The sequence below is a fragment of the Schistocerca americana genome, chromosome 5 (assembly GCF_021461395.2).
Source record: "Schistocerca americana isolate TAMUIC-IGC-003095 chromosome 5, iqSchAmer2.1, whole genome shotgun sequence".
In the NCBI taxonomy this organism is placed as follows: domain Eukaryota; kingdom Metazoa; phylum Arthropoda; class Insecta; order Orthoptera; family Acrididae; genus Schistocerca; species Schistocerca americana.
This window is the reverse complement of record NC_060123.1, coordinates 520149563-520168773: the sequence shown is the minus strand read 5'-3', so window position 1 is coordinate 520168773 and position 19211 is coordinate 520149563. Positions and strand designations below refer to the sequence as shown.

At 41.3% G+C, this 19211-nt stretch overlaps 1 protein-coding gene across 1 annotated transcript in view; it reads right to left on the bottom strand.

The window, feature by feature from the left end:
- Positions 1-19211, bottom strand: part of LOC124615905 — a 173721-nt gene that overhangs the window by 137200 nt on the left and 17310 nt on the right. Inside the window, exon 2 of the mRNA XM_047144081.1 lies at positions 8071-8220. Coding sequence (XP_047000037.1) covers positions 8071-8220 — 150 coding nt within the window. The remainder of the gene's footprint in view (positions 1-8070; positions 8221-19211) is intronic.

Genomic DNA, 19211 nt, shown 5'->3' with positions numbered 1-19211 from the left:
ACATTTTTATAATTACTATTAAAGTTATTATGAGAAAGATTTTTGTAAAAACAATTTAAACTTTTTAACTCTTGACAAATTTTGCATTTCTTTGCTACTGTACCAGTGTCTTTATTTTCTTTATTTTCCATTAACATTTTTTACTGTTCTTGACACGAAATATGCTGTAAATTATTTTTATAATAGCATTTGGAAATATTTTTCAACATACACAAGGATTTCGACTAGCATTATAATTTTTACATGATATTCTTATACACATCGTTCTACAACCATTTTTTGTGTATTTCTGTCTAGTAAAATTATTATTTTACTTCTCAGAATTACAATGTTGTTGAAAATGTATTAGATATGTGAAAAAGTAAAATATTATAATATTAATCTACAACATCACTATCATGATGTTCATCCAATAAAACATGAACATGAGACTGACTTGTAATAGACTTTTCATTAAATGCTTTAATAACTCTTCTACACATGGGACATTTAATTTGTCCTTTTAAACATTCATCAATTCACTCTTTATCAAAAATATGGTTAGAGCTTTTTTATAAATTGATGATTTTTATTCCTAAAGCATACAGGGCATTCACGACCTTCAGTTTGTTCCATTATTTCATGTGGTAGAATGTTTTTTGCATTTTTGGAGAATTTTTATGTATGTGAAGTATGATTCCAATTCAAATCTCTGATAATTTTTGTCTATATTATATTATATTCCAATTTAATTTATTTTGAAATTCTCTCGTAAGTACTTCAAACAAATTTTTTTGTGATATAATGTTTGCATTTACTTTATTCTGATATTCTCTTATAAAATGTTCAGATAAGTTTTCTTTACTTCATATAATATCTCAATTTCACTTATCTTGCAATGCTTTCATGAAACTTTTAGTTAAGTTGTGTTTTAAAACTGTACACCAGTCAATTTTATATTGGAATTCTCTTATTAAATCATCAAATAATGTTTTATATCTTGACAAAATATCCCAGCCCTAAATTTTTCTAATAAAATCTTCATACAAATTTCGTTCAAGTTTTAAAATAGTCTTTCAATCTAATTTATCCTAAAATTCTTTCATAAAAATTCAGATAATTCCTAACATCCTGATATGTATTTCTATACAATTTCACAAAAATGAATCACTATTACTAATATACTCAACGATTTTTTTTTGTTTCAGTTTTTGTCATATACATTTCACAGTTTCTTAAAATGTAATTTTTCAAAGTTAAAAGTAATTAATGCAATGAATTCTTCCCTTTCCATTTTAGAATATGCTTTAATTCCTAGTTATTTTGCTTTAACTTTTAATTCCTTTAGAGTATCATGTTTCACTTCATTGTTGTGGTTATTAATTTCTTCATCAATACCATGAATATTAATAACATCAATTAGTTGATGTATTCTCATTTTAGAATAACCTATAAGCCCTAATTGATCCCAGTATCTACCATGCTAGCGTATTTCATACACTTGTCTCTAGCCAACATATAATCAATTCTTTGCAATTTGTAACACTAGTTTTCACTCACGAGTGCACTAAATGATCTGTGCATCCTCAATGTGCTTTTAAAACATTCTGCTTTTATAATTATGATGATTTTTGTAATTAAGCCTCAAAATATTTATAAAGTGTTCACATGTCCCAATGGCATGAATGAGATGAGTGTATCCTCTCGTCGTTAAATAGGATAAAAAATGGTTAGTCTGCACCCTAAAAAATTTTTTATTACACGTAATGTGTTTCATGGCATTTTGACCTGTTATATAGTGACATAGATTGTATAATTACCACTATTTAAGCACTTCTTGGTTTCAATGTAATATTTTATGTAAATTAAGAAATTTGTATCTCTGATTTCCTACACCAGATAGTGGTTGTTGTGCTACAACAAATTCTGTTATTTTTGATGTCATGTTATTTGTATATTTTTCTTCTATACTAGTCTTGTAATCTGACACTATATAATTTTACCTGTTCATTTTTATTCTTACATGTTTTTTAAGTTGCTTGAAAATAACACGCCAGCATATGTTGGCAATATGTGCATTTCTCCCTTTCTGTTTTGCTAAGAGTTTTTAATGTACAATTTTAAATATTCAGTTAATGATTTGCAAGGGCACTTTGGTATTTTGTGGCAATCTGAGCCAAATAAAGTATTGTTAAGTCTTCATGTGACACACTCCACATAGAGGGTGTTCCAAGGCCCTGTCACACTTAGGTCTGCTGTATAGGTGAATGTAAACAGCGGCTTCGTTATTGTGATCGTTTCTTAGCTTTGGTTAATAATAATAACTTGATACCAGTGCCTATGAGTTTCATTTCTACACCACAGATATGTTCTTTCCAACAGTTGGTTTATACTCAGGTGTAAATGTGGTCTTTTGTTTTTTATTCACTAATCGCTATGTGAAATTTTTAACTTCCAGCACTGAAGATGATCGCTATGTGATTAAAAATCGATTTTTCTATAAATAAACCATCAGTATTATGGCCAATGCTGACCTTTCTTCTAATTTCACATATATGGTCGTTGTGCACACAGTGCTCCATGGAGTCACCAATCAATAAATATTTATAACCTTTATTTATATTTAAAATTCCTTTCAAATTTCCAGAACCCATTTCAACTAAATATGCTTGTCATAAATCACCAATTATAAAATAAATTACATTTGCTCTTTTAAAATTTTTTCTTGTTGTTTTGTATAATTCATTAATAATTGGTTCACGGTATATAGACATTCACCTACAAATTTTATTAACGAATTTACACTTTTTGGATTTATATATAGTACAAAGACCATCGATTCTTTGTAGTTGTCACTCTGTGAGGATTATGTGTTTCAGTAAATTTTTTACCGATTGTTCTGCAAGACTGAGTGTGAAGGATAATTATCCATTTACATTTTAAAAAATGTAATAAGAGTTCAGTTATTTCACCAAATACTATTAACTTTACATCAACTGGAACAGTTTTAACAGAATCTTTCAATCTTACAATTTTAAAAATTGATTTGTCTACAATTAGTTATTGATTATTATTATTTATTTCCTATAGTTTATCGTATATACTTACTGTAATATCAAAATTGTCAAAATATAAGACTTTGATTATATTCTTACCAACAACAATAAATATTTTAAGCCTGCCATCATATTCAAAATTTTTTGTTCATCTCCAATCATAAAAGTAAATTCAATTATTTGTCTATTGCATACTATATTTTCTAAACTATTACACCTACCTAAAGGGTCTGTATGCATGCTTTTCATTTTTCATGAAGACTTGTTATAGTGATAAAATTGTCTTTATGAAACTGTGAAATTTTTTCATTAAACCATTCCAATAAGAAAATCGTATAAAAATGTTTCACTAGTTGGTTTTTATTCAACTTTTTTAACTCCAAATAGTACATCAAAAAATAATAAACTTTAGGTTGACGGAGAAACAATAGAAATTCCTGTTGGTCAATATAGAAAATTTAGAAAAATTTATTCAATCGAAAAAGCCAAATAGTCATATTAAAGGAGATGAAATTTTAAATAGAGTTGAGCTTGAAAGTAATGTAAATTTATACATGGTCATAAAAGAAAATAATATTGCATGTGTGTTAAGATTTGATAGTCAAATTATTGAAGCTAATAAAAAAACTGTTGCTAAAGATGCTCCTAAAATTATTCCATTTGAATTCATTAATATAAATTTTAATATGGATGATGGAATGTTTGTTAAATATACTGATGATTTTCATAGATAAACTAATATTATTGCTCCATTTGAACCAAATACTAAATTTAGAAGACCAATAATAATTAATGAACCACACTATCCCGTAGATATTCCTATTTTCTATCCTATTCATGATTTAGAAATTACTATTAATTACTGATTAAAATTACAATCTGATCGACTTTAATGGTGCTTATGTAACAGTTGCTTTAGAAACGTCCTAATAAATTTTATCCTTAATACATCATGAACAAAATCGAGAATTATCAGTTTTACTCATTCTCCGTGATGAGAAAATTAAAAAAAATTGAAATGCACACAACAAGGATACAGAGATTGAAATCAGTATTGGTGAAGGATGGCTTCATCCAAATCATGCAGAGCTATACATGAATTGTAGCTAATTCAGATGGATCAGAATCAGATTATCCAACATATGATGGAAAATCCAATAAAAATTAATCGATAATTATGTGGCAAAATTGTTTGACTTTGTGACCATAAAAAAGGAAATAGTTTTTTATCTAGAATCGAACATCCTTTTATTTCATCAACAGTTATATTTGACTTCATCTGTTCTATGATAAAATAAGTTTGGAAGGACATATTCTTAATAATGGACAAGTAAAGAGTTAGAAAAACGAACTATCAATGCTTGGTGGATTTTTTAATCATTATAAAGAAATTATGTGGGAAGGAGTTTTAACAGTCATTTCTACTAGATCTACTTTTGATGCAATTCTTAGATGGCCTGATTATAATGATGCCAGTATTTAAATTAAAGATACACTTCCTGGGTAAGGAAAAATTGTAGTAGAATCGAAGGAAATTCGTTTGCCAATTGTTAAATACGGATCAAATTACGAATTACAACAACGAGAAAATATTCTGAAAAATCGAAAAATTTCAGTATCTCTTTATGAACTATGAGCTGTAGAAGTTGCAGGACTGAGTGACAAGAAAAAATTTTCCAACTGGATATCACAAATTACTATGACTTAATGGAATCTGATATGCCATATTTCATATTTGTTACATTTCAGACAAATCGTAAAAATAATCAGTTACTTCGCTCTTCAGTATTCAACCATTTTGATCCACAGGAAATATACTTGAAAACTGGAAGAAACGAAATTTTCGCCCAGAAAATGTGGAATATTAATCCTCCAAATAATTTTCTCGAAGCACATGATGCATTTTTCGATTTTAAACGAGTTACAAAAAAATCAGGCACTGACATAGCTCCATATAATTTCGCAAAGAACTATCTTATCTATGTGATTAACATTACTTGTAGAAAGAATATTCCATCTTAACAGAAAAGGACTATGAAACTTTGTGCTACTTTTAATGAAAAAATTCCTACAGGTACTTTAATGTCCACAAATTGCTGTAGATTTCAATGCTGGGCTGTCAACAAGTTTCAGCGTGGAACATTCAACGAAACATTATCGATGTGGCTTTCAGACCTGAAGGCCCACTCGTGCTCCCTCGATGACTGCTCAACGCAAAACTGAGCCATGGTGCCATTAAGTTAGTAAACTGTTCTGTCTGGCGCCACTAGCTCAAGGGTAGTATCGACTATCCCTCTTACAGCCCAATTGCCAATATCTATGAGGAAGAGTTATTATCTGCGGGTTGTGTCCTTAGAAGGTCTTTGCCCGACGATATATATATATATATATATATATATTTGTGAATGTGTGTGTGTGTGTGTGTGTGTGTGTGTGTGTGTGTGTGTGTGTGTGTGTGTGTGTTCACTGGCGCGAGACGAGGAGTCACAAAGTTTGGGGATTGGCAGTAGTGTCACAACAAGAGGTGGACACGAGGTCCGAGTGGCTGAAGGCACGGGCTACACAAGAGGGGCCTGCACAGAGCGAAGACACCTGAGCACTTCAGCAGGGTCAGCGCCAACTACAAACAGCAGGCAGACATCCCGTTGGCCTGGCTGCCCTCTTTTACCTGGCTTGCATCATCACCACTCAGTATCTGCCCCGATGCACTGTGGATCCATGGAACTGTTTGCTGATAAAGGTGAGTAACATTCTGTAATCCTCGTGGTGATTTGTGTCATTGTCTACCTCCCCTCCTAATTATTTTCTGATTTGTACCCAAGCCTCAGAGTTTTACTCGGTCAGCTCTTTGATCATAAATACAGACCGTAATATTGTTCTAAGACACTAGTTGCCATTTGAAAATTTGTTCCGCTATTATAGTGTCTTTTCTTTCTGGTTTATACTCGATCGTTAATGTTCTAATGAATCAGCTTCCAGTCGTAAATACAGCTGGAACAACTGTACAAGGCACACGCCGCCATTAAACAAAACAGGGGTCTTATGGTTAGATTTAGATTTCAACTGGTTCACTTCCTTGATGGTAATCGCATTAATTGTAATCTGAACGACCTGTTGTACTAAGCTGTGCGTTGCTGTCTTTGAAAAATCAGGTCATTATTGGTGCATTTTAACTGGATCTTGTGGTTCTCCTGAGTGAGTTCTCTTGTAATAAGTGTTCACTAGTAACGTTTTAAGATGTTCCTTCTGAGCGATCATAAATGAAAATCTGTTTAACTTGGAAAATATTAACAGCCAACTGTCATCAGAGCGTTAGTCAAAATAAGATTGTCAAAAGGGACTGGTAGAGATCCAGTCGCACCTTGGTTGTGGTTGCCGATTGTAATTAAGAAGTTGTTTGCTTTGAAGTAAGCCTTATCGTTGTCATATGGTTTCCTAATCTGTTTAAGCTTTAAGCAGAGGTGCGCATCTTAACCCCGAACTCTCGACATACAGCTTTCAAATTAAAAGTTATGTCATCTGTTTTGAGTAATTGAGTGACTCTTGCCATCAATGGCGCTCATATAGCTTTCATGTGTTGCAGAAGGGCGTTTAGTAAGAGAAACTGTGTCCAGTGTGGTAGTAAACACCGCTGATGGGCTACAAGTCCGTTCGTCTTGTAATTATTGTAACATTGTTTACTGTTTTGATTTCTCTTCCAAAAGCTCATTCATTTTACAAATTTGTTCATTTAGCAAGAAAAAAATTTTTTGGTTATATATTGTTAAGTAAACAGGTTGTGTGAAAAAAAAGTTATATTGGTGGGTCCTCCCTTCCACATTTCCCTTAATTCCAGTTACTACCACGTATCAAAAACTTTATTCCTCGCCTTATGCATCAACACCAACATTTGACTGTTGATGACTAGAAACATGTTGCCTGGTCGGACGAGTCTCGTTTGAAATTGTATCGAGCAGATGGACGTGTACTTCGTGAATCCATGGACCCTACATGAGAACAGGGGACTGTTCAAGCTCATCAAGGCTCGGTAATGATGAAGGGCATGTACAGTTGGAGTGATATGGGACCCTTGATACGTTTAGATACGACTCTGACAGGCGACTCTGACAGCTGACAAGTACGTAAACACCCTGTCTGATCACGTCCATCCATTTTTGTCTATTGTGCATTCCGACGGATTTGGGCAATTCCATCAGGACATTGTGACACCCCACACGTCCAGAATTGCTACAGTGTGGCTCCAGGAACAGTCTTCTAAGTTTGAACACTTCCGCTGGCCACCAAACCCCCCAGAGACGGACATTATTGAGCATATCTGGGATGCCTTGTAACGTGCTGTTCAGCAGAGATTCCAGCCCCTCGTACTCTTAACGGATTTATGGACAACCCTGCAGGTTGCATGGTGTGTTTCCTCCAGCACTACTTTAGAAATTAGTCGAGTCCATACCATATCATGTCGCGGCACTCCTGCAAGCTCGGGGGGGCCCTGCACGATATTAGGTAAGTGTACCAGATTTTTGGCTCTTTATTATGTAAAGTAATCAGACTTTGAAACAATTTTATACATGGGAGTTTGAGTCTTTAAAGAATCGGTCGTCGAGAGCAATTACTGGTTTCTTTTAAATCAGTGCAGTGGATTTAAAAGTTTGTGTACTATGCATATAAATGGGGATCCCTTATAGCAAAATAATCAGAATGTGACCCTGAACAGCTTCCGAAATTTTGTCGTCGTCTTTCGGATTCACGTTGGATACTCTAGTCATAAGGTGTTGCAGTTGGCAACTGTATGTATCACACATAATATCTCCATTTATACTTATCTGGTGTGTCAATATATCCTATGTCGCCATTTGAAACAGAAAAAAGTACCATAGCCGCTATAGGTAAGACTGAAAGTGCATTAAGACAGTGCATGCAATCTGTGAAAAAACAGTCTACAATTAGTTAAAAGTAAATGCAAGATTGTACCACAGGGACTCGTCTTAGAGCCGAAAACGCTCGAATCAGTGGAACAATTTGACATACACAAACTGACCGTATAGTCCTCCTTTATCTCTGTTTTGACGTTCAACGTGAGGTTTATGGCTATCGCATTTTTGGACACTCTCTCTACTTCGTGATGTAGAATCTCCATCGCCATATCTTCATTTCCTGGGCACTCCATGAAGTTTTCTATCTTAATGTGCTGCAAAAAGTAAAAAAAAGGTTAGTTGAATGAATAGGAAATAGGTTAACTAGAGTAGGCTACACGTTAAGATGTAAAAATCGTTGAATTGTTTAAATATCACAAAGACTATGGGGTAGTCTGCAAAACTATAATATATGCAGACTCGCATGAGGAAATGTAGATAGCATAAAAGCAGTTGCCAAGAATGTGATTTGTATAAATTCGATGGCCAAGAGAATGACTCCTATTACTTAGCAAAAACTTGGCTATTTGTAAGTATTGTATCAGTGGTCATACTGGAAAAAGGGACTATTGTTTTCCTTATCTCAAGATAAGCCTTGCGGGAACACCCTAACCTACCACGTGGCTAGGTATTCAGCTTGTGCAGTTGTGAAGGCTGGAAAATGAAGATCACCCATCCACATACAAGGACACTAACGATCTAGGTCAACTGCGTGTATTACGTAAGACAAGAAACCCCTCCCCTCCTTTACTACTTGAGCTTCGTTTTGATCTCAGTGTACCTTAGTGAGAGAAAGGACAGGCAGCAGGGAGTCGTCCTACTTAGAACATGGTAGTAAATATCAACATAAATTACAAGGCAATACACTCTGACCATACAGTATTTGACTATAAAATAAAAACGTCATGACATTTAATGTAGGCGCACCCACCTTCCATTGCTACGTGCTATACCGATTTACTCCGAATACCCACACATCTGTTTTCTGATATATGTAAATCACTACTGGAAAAAAATGAGTGCACCTACAAAGGCAACATCGATTTGGTCCTATGACGGCATATGCCGCCTGGGGGTAGTAGATGTACTGATAATAGTTTCAACATCGTCCACCAATAGATAGCGCAGTGGAATAGCTATCAGAGCACCATCTGTGCCTACCCTTTAATACGGAATGCTCACAGCGAGGAGGCTCAGTGTGCCGCAAATGTGTAAAGCAGGCAGGAACCCATGGCACAGAGATGCACTAGTGTTTCCTATAGCCAACTGAGCGAATTCGACAGGCGTCAAATTGTGGTCTTCCGAGTGGTGGTACGATCCTTTCGGAGAATTGACACGCAATTTGGATTCGCTGCGTCAGTTTTGCAACGACGCTGGTATCAGTGGTCACGCGAACATTCTCACACCCTTATACAATTTGCTGGACGTCCACGAAGTACAGACGCCGTCCAGGATCGTCATATTTTATGGGCAGCAGTGGCATATGGTACAACTACCACAGCACAGGTTCAAATGGTTGAAATGGCTCTGAGCACTATGGGACTTAACTTCTGAGGTCATCAGTCCCCTAAAACTTAGAACTACTTAAACCTAACTAACCTAAGGACATCACACACATCCATGCCCGAGGCAGGATTCGAACCTGCGACCGTAGCGGTCGCGCGGTTCCGGACTGTAGCGCCTAGAACCGCTCGGCTACCCCGGCCGGCCACAGCACAGGCAATAACCCCGTCTTACGCTCACGTCAAAGCATCGACGTGCACCGCTCGTCTGGTGGCGTCAGAAGATCACTTGAAAAGAATAGCGCGCCGTGGTCTTCAGCGAATAAAGCAGATTCCTTCTCCACAGAAGCGATGGAAGTTTGCGCGCACGATGTGGACCTGTTGAGTGCTGTCTCGTAGAGTGCATTCGTGCACGACACACTGGCCCAGGCCTTATGGTCTGGAGTGCGATAAGCTGCAGGTGTCTTTCAACTTGGAGGGGACGCTAAGCAGCCCTCGGTACGTGCATAATGTCGATAGACAAGTACTTTCGCCATTTTTGCAACAGAATAATGCTCTCCCACACATTGCCCGTGAAACGCAATGTGTTGTGCAAGACGTGCAGCAACCTCCCTGGTCAGCACTAGTTCCGGACTTGTCTCCAATCGGGCAGTCGAGCACGTGTGGGATACGATGCGACAAGAAGTGACTTGTGCGACTCGTCAACCAACAATTCTTACAGAACTAAGTGAACAGGTCGAGCAGGAATGGCATATATCCTAGGACAGTATTCGCCATCTGTACGATCAACTGGATGCCAGAGTCAAGGACTGCATTGCCGCTCGTGGGTGCTATATCAAGTACTAATATCGGTGTTTCAGCTTTGACGATACTCGATACCACAGAACCGCTTGTGCTATTGATCTGTAAATGTAATCATTTCATCTACTGCATATACACTCGAGGCGTTACTTTCGTTTTGCCTCAGGTTACAATAGGAAGTAATTATGTTTTCTATATCGAGATATAAGTTTTTCTTTGATTGCTAGCAGCTTCAATACTTCGCTGGGTGAAAGGAATATTTGACTTATTTGTTAATTTCTTTTCATCATTTCACAAAGAGGTCACACGCCGTTTATATGTATACTCCTTGTTCCATCCTGTATGAGTGTGCATGGGTATGAATGGAAGTCAAATGTAGCGGGAGCATGGACCAAAGGGAACAGTTTAAGGGAATAGCAGTCATTGCCAACATTACAAGAATAACGGCAGGTAGGCCAGAGCAGCAAGTAAAGATGAAAACAGGCACGAGGGTAGGTTACAAAGTTGGTGCTGGGGTGAGGTGAGTCTCCCCACCACCGCGTATGAATAAGAACGCTGGTTGGATTTTGGCGCGTGGAGAGCTCTGTGGGGCCAGCCATGAGACGGACCGGACGCGGGAGCACAGCAGCTCGCAGATTTGGTGAGATAGAAATGAGGTAATATGGCTAAAAATTCAAGACAGGGTATGCTCATAGCACGCATTCAACATACCTTCATCGGTACAGGTTACAGTTTTAATTTATTTGAAATAGTTTTCTCTGAAATGTGTTTGTGAAATTTTGCTTTGTGGTAGTGAGCATGCAACAGGAACCATCAGTTCATGTAGCTATTTCCCGAGTTATAAGCTTCACTTTTAGCTCAATGAGTGCAGATTGCGTATCGGATGGTAGATCGAGAAATTTCTGTCGCGAAATTTAATTATTTTTGGTACTTTCTTTGTGAGTTCAGTTCGCACTTCATTTTGGCGCCAATAGTACATCATTTTTGCCCAGAGTCTTTTCTCTGATAGAGGTTATCTACCTTCAGCTGTGGCCCACCTTAAATTTCTAGTGGTTTAATTCCTGCATGACGATAAGTGAGTCTTAAAGAATGAATGACGATTTTCCCGCTAAAGACGGTGTGGCCCACTTACGTATTTTTGTGTTATTACGAAATTATGTGTTATATATTTTTTGTGTTATTATGAAATTATGTGTCATATATGAAATTATTCGTGTAGTGTTTTCGTTTTGTCATTGTCCTACCCATGAGAGGTAACGCTAATTCAGACATAAGTTTTGTAACGAAAAAAAAATTGTAATGTGTCGGCTTCTAAAGTTTTCATCAAAGTAGAAAATAAATCTGTTAAATGAGAGACAGCATTTCAGTTAAGAAATATTCCCCCAGTCACCTGACACATGAAATGGGTAGGATGTATCTTACTCAGTTCGATTTTCTAAAGTTAATGAAAGACAGAAATAATCTGCAATGTGAATTTAGATAGGCTACCAGCTGCAATAGTGACGGCTTTAAGTTCAACCACCCCAGAACGTGTTATCTTAGAGAAACTCGCACCAGTTTCCGTTGCGCGCATTTCTAAAATAATTAATTTGTTTATCAAATTAATCAAATAAGGGTCAAAATATACACTCCTGGAAATTCAAATAAGAACACCGTGAATTCATTGTCCCAGGAAGGGGAAACTTTATTGACACATTCCTGGGGTCAGATACATCACATGATCACACTGACAGAACCACAGGCACATAGACACAGGCAACAGAGCATGCACAATGTCGGCACTAGTACAGTGTATATCCACCTTTCGCAGCGATGCAGGCTGCTATTCTCCCATGGAGACGATCGTAGAGATGCTGGATGAAGTCCTGTGGAACGGCTTGCCATGCCATTTCCACCTGGCGCCTCAGTTGGACCAGCGTTCGTGCTGGACGTGCAGACCGCGTGAGACGACGCTTCATCCAGTCCCAAACATGCTCAATGGGGGACAGATCCGGAGAGCTTGCTGGCCAGGGTAGTTGACTTACACCTTCTAGAGCACGTTGGGTGGCACGGGATACATGCGGACGTGCATTGTCCTGTTGAAACAGCAAGTTCCCTTGCCGGTCTAGGAATGGTAGAACGATGGGTTCGATGACGGTTTGGATGTACCGTGCACTATTCAGTGTCCCCTCGACGATCACCAGTGGTGTACGGCCAGTGTAGGAGATCGCTCCCCACACCATGATGCCGGGTGTTGGCCCTGTGTGCCTCGGTCGTATGCAGTCCTGATTGTGGCGCTCACCTGCACGGCGCCAAACACGCATACGACCATCATTGGCACCAAGGCAGAAGCGACTCTCATCGCTGAAGACGACACGTCTCCATTCGTCCCTCCATCCACGCCTGTCGCGACACCACTGGAGGCGGGCTGCACGATGTTGGGGCGTGAGCGGAAGACGGCCTAACGGTGTGCGGGACCGTAGCCCAGCTTCATGGAGACGGTTGCGAATGGTCCTCGCCGATACCCCAGGAGCAACAGTGTCCCTAATTTGCTGGAAAGTGCGGTGCGGTCCCCTACGGCACTGCGTAGGATCCTACGGTCTTGGCGTGCATCCGTGCGTCGCTGCGGTCCGGTCCCAGGTCGACGGGCACGTGCACCTTCCGCCGACCACTGGCGACATCATCGATGTACTGTGGAGACCTCACGCCCCACGTGTTGAGCAATTCGGCGGTACGTCCACCCGGCCTCCCGCATGCCCACTATATGCCCTCGCTCAAAGTCCGTCAACTGCACATACGGTTCACGTCCACGCTGTCGCGGCATGCTACCAGTGTTAAAGACTGCGATGGAGCTCCGTATGCCACGGCAAACTGGCTGACACTGACGGCGGCGGTGCACAAATGCTGCGCAGCTAGCGCCATTCGACGGCCAACACCGCGGTTCCTGGTGTGTCCGCTGTGCCGTGCGTGTGATCATTGCTTGTACAGCCCTCTCGCAGTGTCCGGAGCAAGTATGGTGGGTCTGACACACCGGTGTCAATGTGTTCTTTTTTCCATTTCCAGGAGTGTAGATACCATTTCTTATGGGCCTGGTATATTAGCAGCCAGGACGCAAAATCGAGAAAAACTCTCTCAGGTAACGCGAGGAGATGGTCACACAGGTTCAATATAAATTAAAAATATATAAAGAACCAGCATACAGCCAACCAGCAGTCATATAGCACACTGTTGCAACAGTAAATCTTATGTGAACTGAAGACCTCTAACCTCCACATTACGGTCGGAGGAAGGCAATGGCAAACTACCTCCTCTAGGGCCTTGCCTAGTACGGTGGTGCGGGTCTCCCGCATCGTCCCCTACGCTCCTCGGAGTATGGGACCTCATTATCACCATCATCATCATCATCAACAGGGTGTACTAATTTTTTTTTGCCGGCAGCATATGTGACTGAATAACTAGCACAGTACAATAGTTACACAAAGTGTACTGACGCAGGGCAATAAACGAACAGCACACCCAACATTCCACCAGCTGCCCACCCCTGCTGTACAGACTTCGAATCTGGGGAACACCATCACCTGGCTGGCGGGACACCGCAACCTTCTGTGAAGTACTTCCCCACTTCCCCGCCTGGTGCCACGCCGAAGCAGGGCCACATGTGGTGTCAGCACGCCGAAAAAGGTATACCACTGTTCAGTACCTGAGGAGTTATCGCAGTCTGAACAATCTCCCCGCCATAGGATAGCAACGGTAGAGGCCGAGCGAGGTGGCTCAGTCTTTAACACAGTGATCTGGCCTCTGGGAGGAGGCGTTTCAAATCCGGTCTGGCAATTCAGATTTAGGTTTTCTGTGTGTGGTGTGCATACTGTCAGACCTTCCGTACACACACCATCACATTATTTGACTTGTCGCTCTAACGAAGTAGGCGAGTGTCAGCAATATGTCTAATGGTCTTATTGTGTCGTGTTTATCTTCTGCTGTTAGGTCAGACGATAGAAATGCCACTTGCACGCTTAGAGTAGCAGATTGACGGTGACCAACTTTAAACAGAACTTGATCAGAATGAGATTTTCACTCTGCAGCGGAGTGTGCGCTGATATGAAACTTCCTGGCAGATTAAAACTGTGTGCCGGACCGAGACTCGAACTCGGGACCTTTGCCTTTCGCGGGCAAGTGCTCTACCAACTGAGCTACCGAAGCACGACTCACGTCCGGTACTCACAGCTTTACTTCTGCCAGTACCTCGTCTCCTACCTTCCAAACTTTACAGAAGCTCTCCTGCGAAACATGCAGAACTAGCACTCCTGAAAGAAAGGATATTGCGGAGACATGGCTTAGCCACAGCCTAGGGGATGTTTCCAGAATGAGATTTTCACTCTGCAGCGGAGTGTGCGCTGATATGAAACTTCCTGGCAGATTAAAACTGTGTGCCCGACCGAGACTCGAACTCGGGACCTTTGCCTTTCGCGGGCAAGTGCTCTACCAACTGAGCTACCGAAGCACGACTCACGTCCGGTACTCACAGCTTTACTTCTGCCAGTACCTCGTCTCCTACCTTCCAAACTTTACAGAAGCTCTCCTGCGAAACATGCAGAACTATCACTCCTGAAAGAAAGGATATTGCGGAGACATGGCTTAGCCACAGCCTAGGGGATGTTTCCAGAATGAGATTTTCACTCTGCAGCGGAGTGTGCGCTGATATGAAACTTCCTGGCAGATTAAAACTGTGTGCCCGACCGAGACTCGAACTCGGGACCTTTGCCTTTCGCGGGCAAGTGCTCTACCAACTGAGCTACCGAAGCACGACTCACGTCCGGTACTCACAGCTTTACTTCTGCCAGTACCTCGTCTCCTACCTTCCAAACTTTACAGAAGCTCTCCTGCGAAACATGCAGAACTACCACTCCTGAAAGAAAGGATATTGCGGAGACATGGCTTAGCCACAGCCTAGGGGATGTTTCCAGAATGAGATTTTCACTCTGCAGCGGAGTGTGCGCTGATATGAAACTTCCTGGCAGATTAAAACTGTGTGCCCGACCGAGACTCGAACTCGGGACCTTTGCCTTTCGCGGGCAAGTGCTCTACCAACTGAGCTACCGAAGGACGACTCACGTCCGGTACTCACAGCTTTACTTCTGCCAGTACCTCGTCTCCTACCTTCCAAACTTTACAGAAGCTCTCCTGCGAAACATGCAGAACTAGCACTCCTGAAAGAAAGGATATTGCGGAGACATGGCTTAGCCACAGCCTAGGGGATGTTTCCAGAATGAGATTTTCACTCTGCAGCGGAGTGTGCGCTGATATGAAACTTCCTGGCAGATTAAAACTGTGTGCCCGACCGAGACTCGAACTCGGGACCTTTGCCTTTCGCGGGAAACATCCCCTAGGCTGTGGCTAAGCCATGTCTCCGCAATATCCTTTCTTTCAGGAGTGCTAGTTCTGCATGTTTCGCAGGAGAGCTTCTGTAAAGTTTGGAAGGTAGGAGACGAGGTACTGGCAGAAGTAAAGCTGTGAGTACCGGACGTGAGTCGTGCTTCGGTAGCTCAGTTGGTAGAGCACTTGCCCACGAAAGGCAAAGGTCCCGAGTTCGAGTCTCGGTCGGGCACACAGTTTTAATCTGCCAGGAAGTTTCATATCAGCGCACACTCCGCTGCAGAGTGAAAATCTCATTCTGGAAACATCCCCTAGGCTGTGGCTAAGCCATGTCTCCGCAATATCCTTTCTTTCAGGAGTGATAGTTCTGCATGTTTCGCAGGAGAGCTTCTGTAAAGTTTGGAAGGTAGGAGACGAGGTACTGGCAGAAGTAAAGCTGTGAGTACCGGACGTGAGTCGTGCTTCGGTAGCTCAGTTGGTAGAGCACTTCCCCGCGAAAGGCAAAGGTCCCGAGTTCGAGTCTCGGTCGGGCACACAGTTTTAATCTGCCAGGAAGTTTCATATCAGCGCACACTCCGCTGCAGAGTGAAAATCTCATTCTGGAAACATCCCCTAGGCTGTGGCTAAGCCATGTCTCCGCAATATCCTTTCTTTCAGGAGTGCTAGTTCTGCATGTTTCGCAGGAGAGCTTCTGTAAAGTTTGGAAGGTAGGAGACGAGGTACTGGCAGAAGTAAAGCTGTGAGTACCGGACGTGAGTCGTGCTTCGGTAGCTCAGTTGGTAGAGCACTTGCCCGCGAAAGGCAAAGGTCCCGAGTTCGAGTCTCGGTCGGGCACACAGTTTTAATCTGCCAGGAAGTTTCATATCAACGCACACTCCGCTGCAGAGTGAAAATCTCATTCTGGAAACATCCCCTAGGCTGTGGCTAAGCCATGTCTCCGCAATATCCTTTCTTTCAGGAGTGCTAGTTCTGCATGTTTCGCAGGAGAGCTTCTGTAAAGTTTGGAAGGTAGGAGACGAGGTACTGGCAGAAGTAAAGCTGTGAGTACCGGACGTGAGTCGTGCTTCGGTAGCTCAGTTGGTAGAGCACTTGCCCGCGAAAGGCAAAGGTCCCGAGTTCGAGTCTCGGTCAGGCACACAGTTTTAATCTGCCAGGAAGTTTCATATCAGCGCACACTCCGCTGCAGAGTGAAAATCTCATTCTGGAAACATCCCCTAGGCTGTGGCTAAGCCATGTCTCCGCAATATCCTTTCTTTCAGGAGTGCTAGTTCTGCATGTTTCGCAGGAGAGCTTCTGTAAAGTTTGGAAGGTAGGAGACGAGGTACTGGCAGAAGTAAAGCTGTGAGTACCGGACGTGAGTCGTGCTTCGGTAGCTCAGTTGGTAGAGCACTTGCCCGCGAGAGGCAAAGGTCCCGAGTTCGAGTCTCGGTCGGGCACACAGTTTTAATCTGCCAGGAAGTTTCATATCAGCGCACACTCCGCTGCAGAGTGAAAATCTCATTCTGGAAACATCCCCTAGGCTGTGGCTAAGCCATGTCTCCGCAATATCCTTTCTTTCAGGAGTGCTAGTTCTGCATGTTTCGCAGGAGATCTTCTGTAAAGTTTGGAAGGTAGGAGACGAGGTACTGGCAGAAGTAAAGCTGTGAGTACCGGACGTGAGTCGTGCTTCGGTAGCTCAGTTGGTAGAGCACTTGCCCGCGAAAGGCAAAGGTCCCGAGTTCGAGTCTCGGTCGGGCACACAGTTTTAATCTGCCAGGAAGTTTCAGAACTTGATCAGTTTTCACACACATTTATTAAACTAATAAAAAGCATAGACATTAGGTAACTTGATTCTGGATGCTGTTTACAAATGACAATATGAAGTTCCTTTGGTCTTGGTACGTTAATCTTATTCTCACATGTCCCTCATACTTGACAAAAGTGTCTATACATTTATCTTCATGTATAAGTACGGGAATATGATAATCTCATTAGGCGCAGGCTGAAACTTGACTATAGACTGGTACAGACTAATGCAGACTGGTACAGACTGGTGCAGACAAATGCAGACTGACTAATCGGAGGTCTGTACACTCGTTATAATACCTCGTGCATTCAGGTATCATTGCGTGAGTGCGATCCACGAGGAGAAAAGTTCTACGTTAGCAGCAATCTCATTGGCTGCGTTACATATTAATATGTGGATCGCCAGAAGCAGAATTTGGTCCGTCTCTAAGGCAGCGCCATCTCGTAGTGTGGAGACGGATGAGGGCTGCGCCTGCGCTGTTCTGCTTAGCAGGGCGCGCTCTAGTGGGAAAGTTGTGTACGCGCTGACTACACGGAACTATGTACACAACACTGTGATTTTCCTACTTTGCTCCAGAAAAATGCTAGGATTGTTCCTTTGAAAAACGGGCACATCCGATTTCCTTCCCCATCCTTCTGTAATACGATTTTGTGCTCCGACTCTACGACCGCACTGTCGAAGTGGCATTAAACACTAATCTTCCTTCTTTAAGGAATAGTAGACGAAACACACTTTATTTAAAAAACAAGACAGACTAAAAAAGTGCACATACAATCCTCTTTATGCCAATGCATAACCTACCAGAAAGTCGGCTGTGGCCCGACTGACAACGCCACTCACTATACGCCCCTTCTATCACTCTTATCTTATTCCTATGACCACTATGACAGGTATGTCAGGCGTAAAATCATCACGCAGCCTGCTTCAAATGCACATTCCCCAACATTACCTAGCAGACTTTCACAAGAACTATGTTGTCACTCATCCATGGATGTTTGTACTGCTGTGCAGGTGAGAAACAAGTCCAGGGATTGCCCATTCGTGTATCCAAACAACTGTCGGACTCAACTGTAAAAACAGACAAACGCTCGCAAATCCCGCATTACTCATGTAGGTGTAGATGTGATCATGACGCCACTTACAGTTATGACTCGTAATTTTAGTATACATACTGTCACTACGATACAACCGCTTTACGCTACTGCTTGGTTCATGTTTTCTTCCGTGCCTTAGGATCCTTACTGTTCTAATGATAAAACGCATAATAGTATTTTGTAATACCAGAACCAAAATTATTTTTCACCTGCATGATACGTTTCGGGAAATGATTTTAATTTTCAGGTACTTTACTGTCGAGAGGACTTTGCTAGCAGAAGTGATAACAACGTGCCATTTTCTGGAAGTAACCTAAGATTAGAATTCTGTAATCAAATAAAACATCAGGATTTCGAATATTGCTTATTTTCTAATACTCCCTTGCTGTGTGTTTCTGCTGGTAGAATTTGTCTGCGTTATAGCATTCTCCGCTTCTATGACGTGGAGGGCATGGATAGTCGCTGTCTGACTGGGAGCACGCTGGCAGAATTCTTTCTCTAGCCACTTTCCCGACGGTCACCAGTGGACACTGAGACGGATAAACACATTTATTTTTTAATTCGTTTTTAATAAAGTTCATTTATCTACCATTTCCTTTCCAATGTACTAGACACTGGACTTTATACCTGCCGAGTGGCGCGTGAGCACTGGGACAATTGTACTCACCGTAGGTCTCCTCGTGTTTTTAAGTAATGGTACATTTCCTGTATCATACCTCTTATATTTGTTG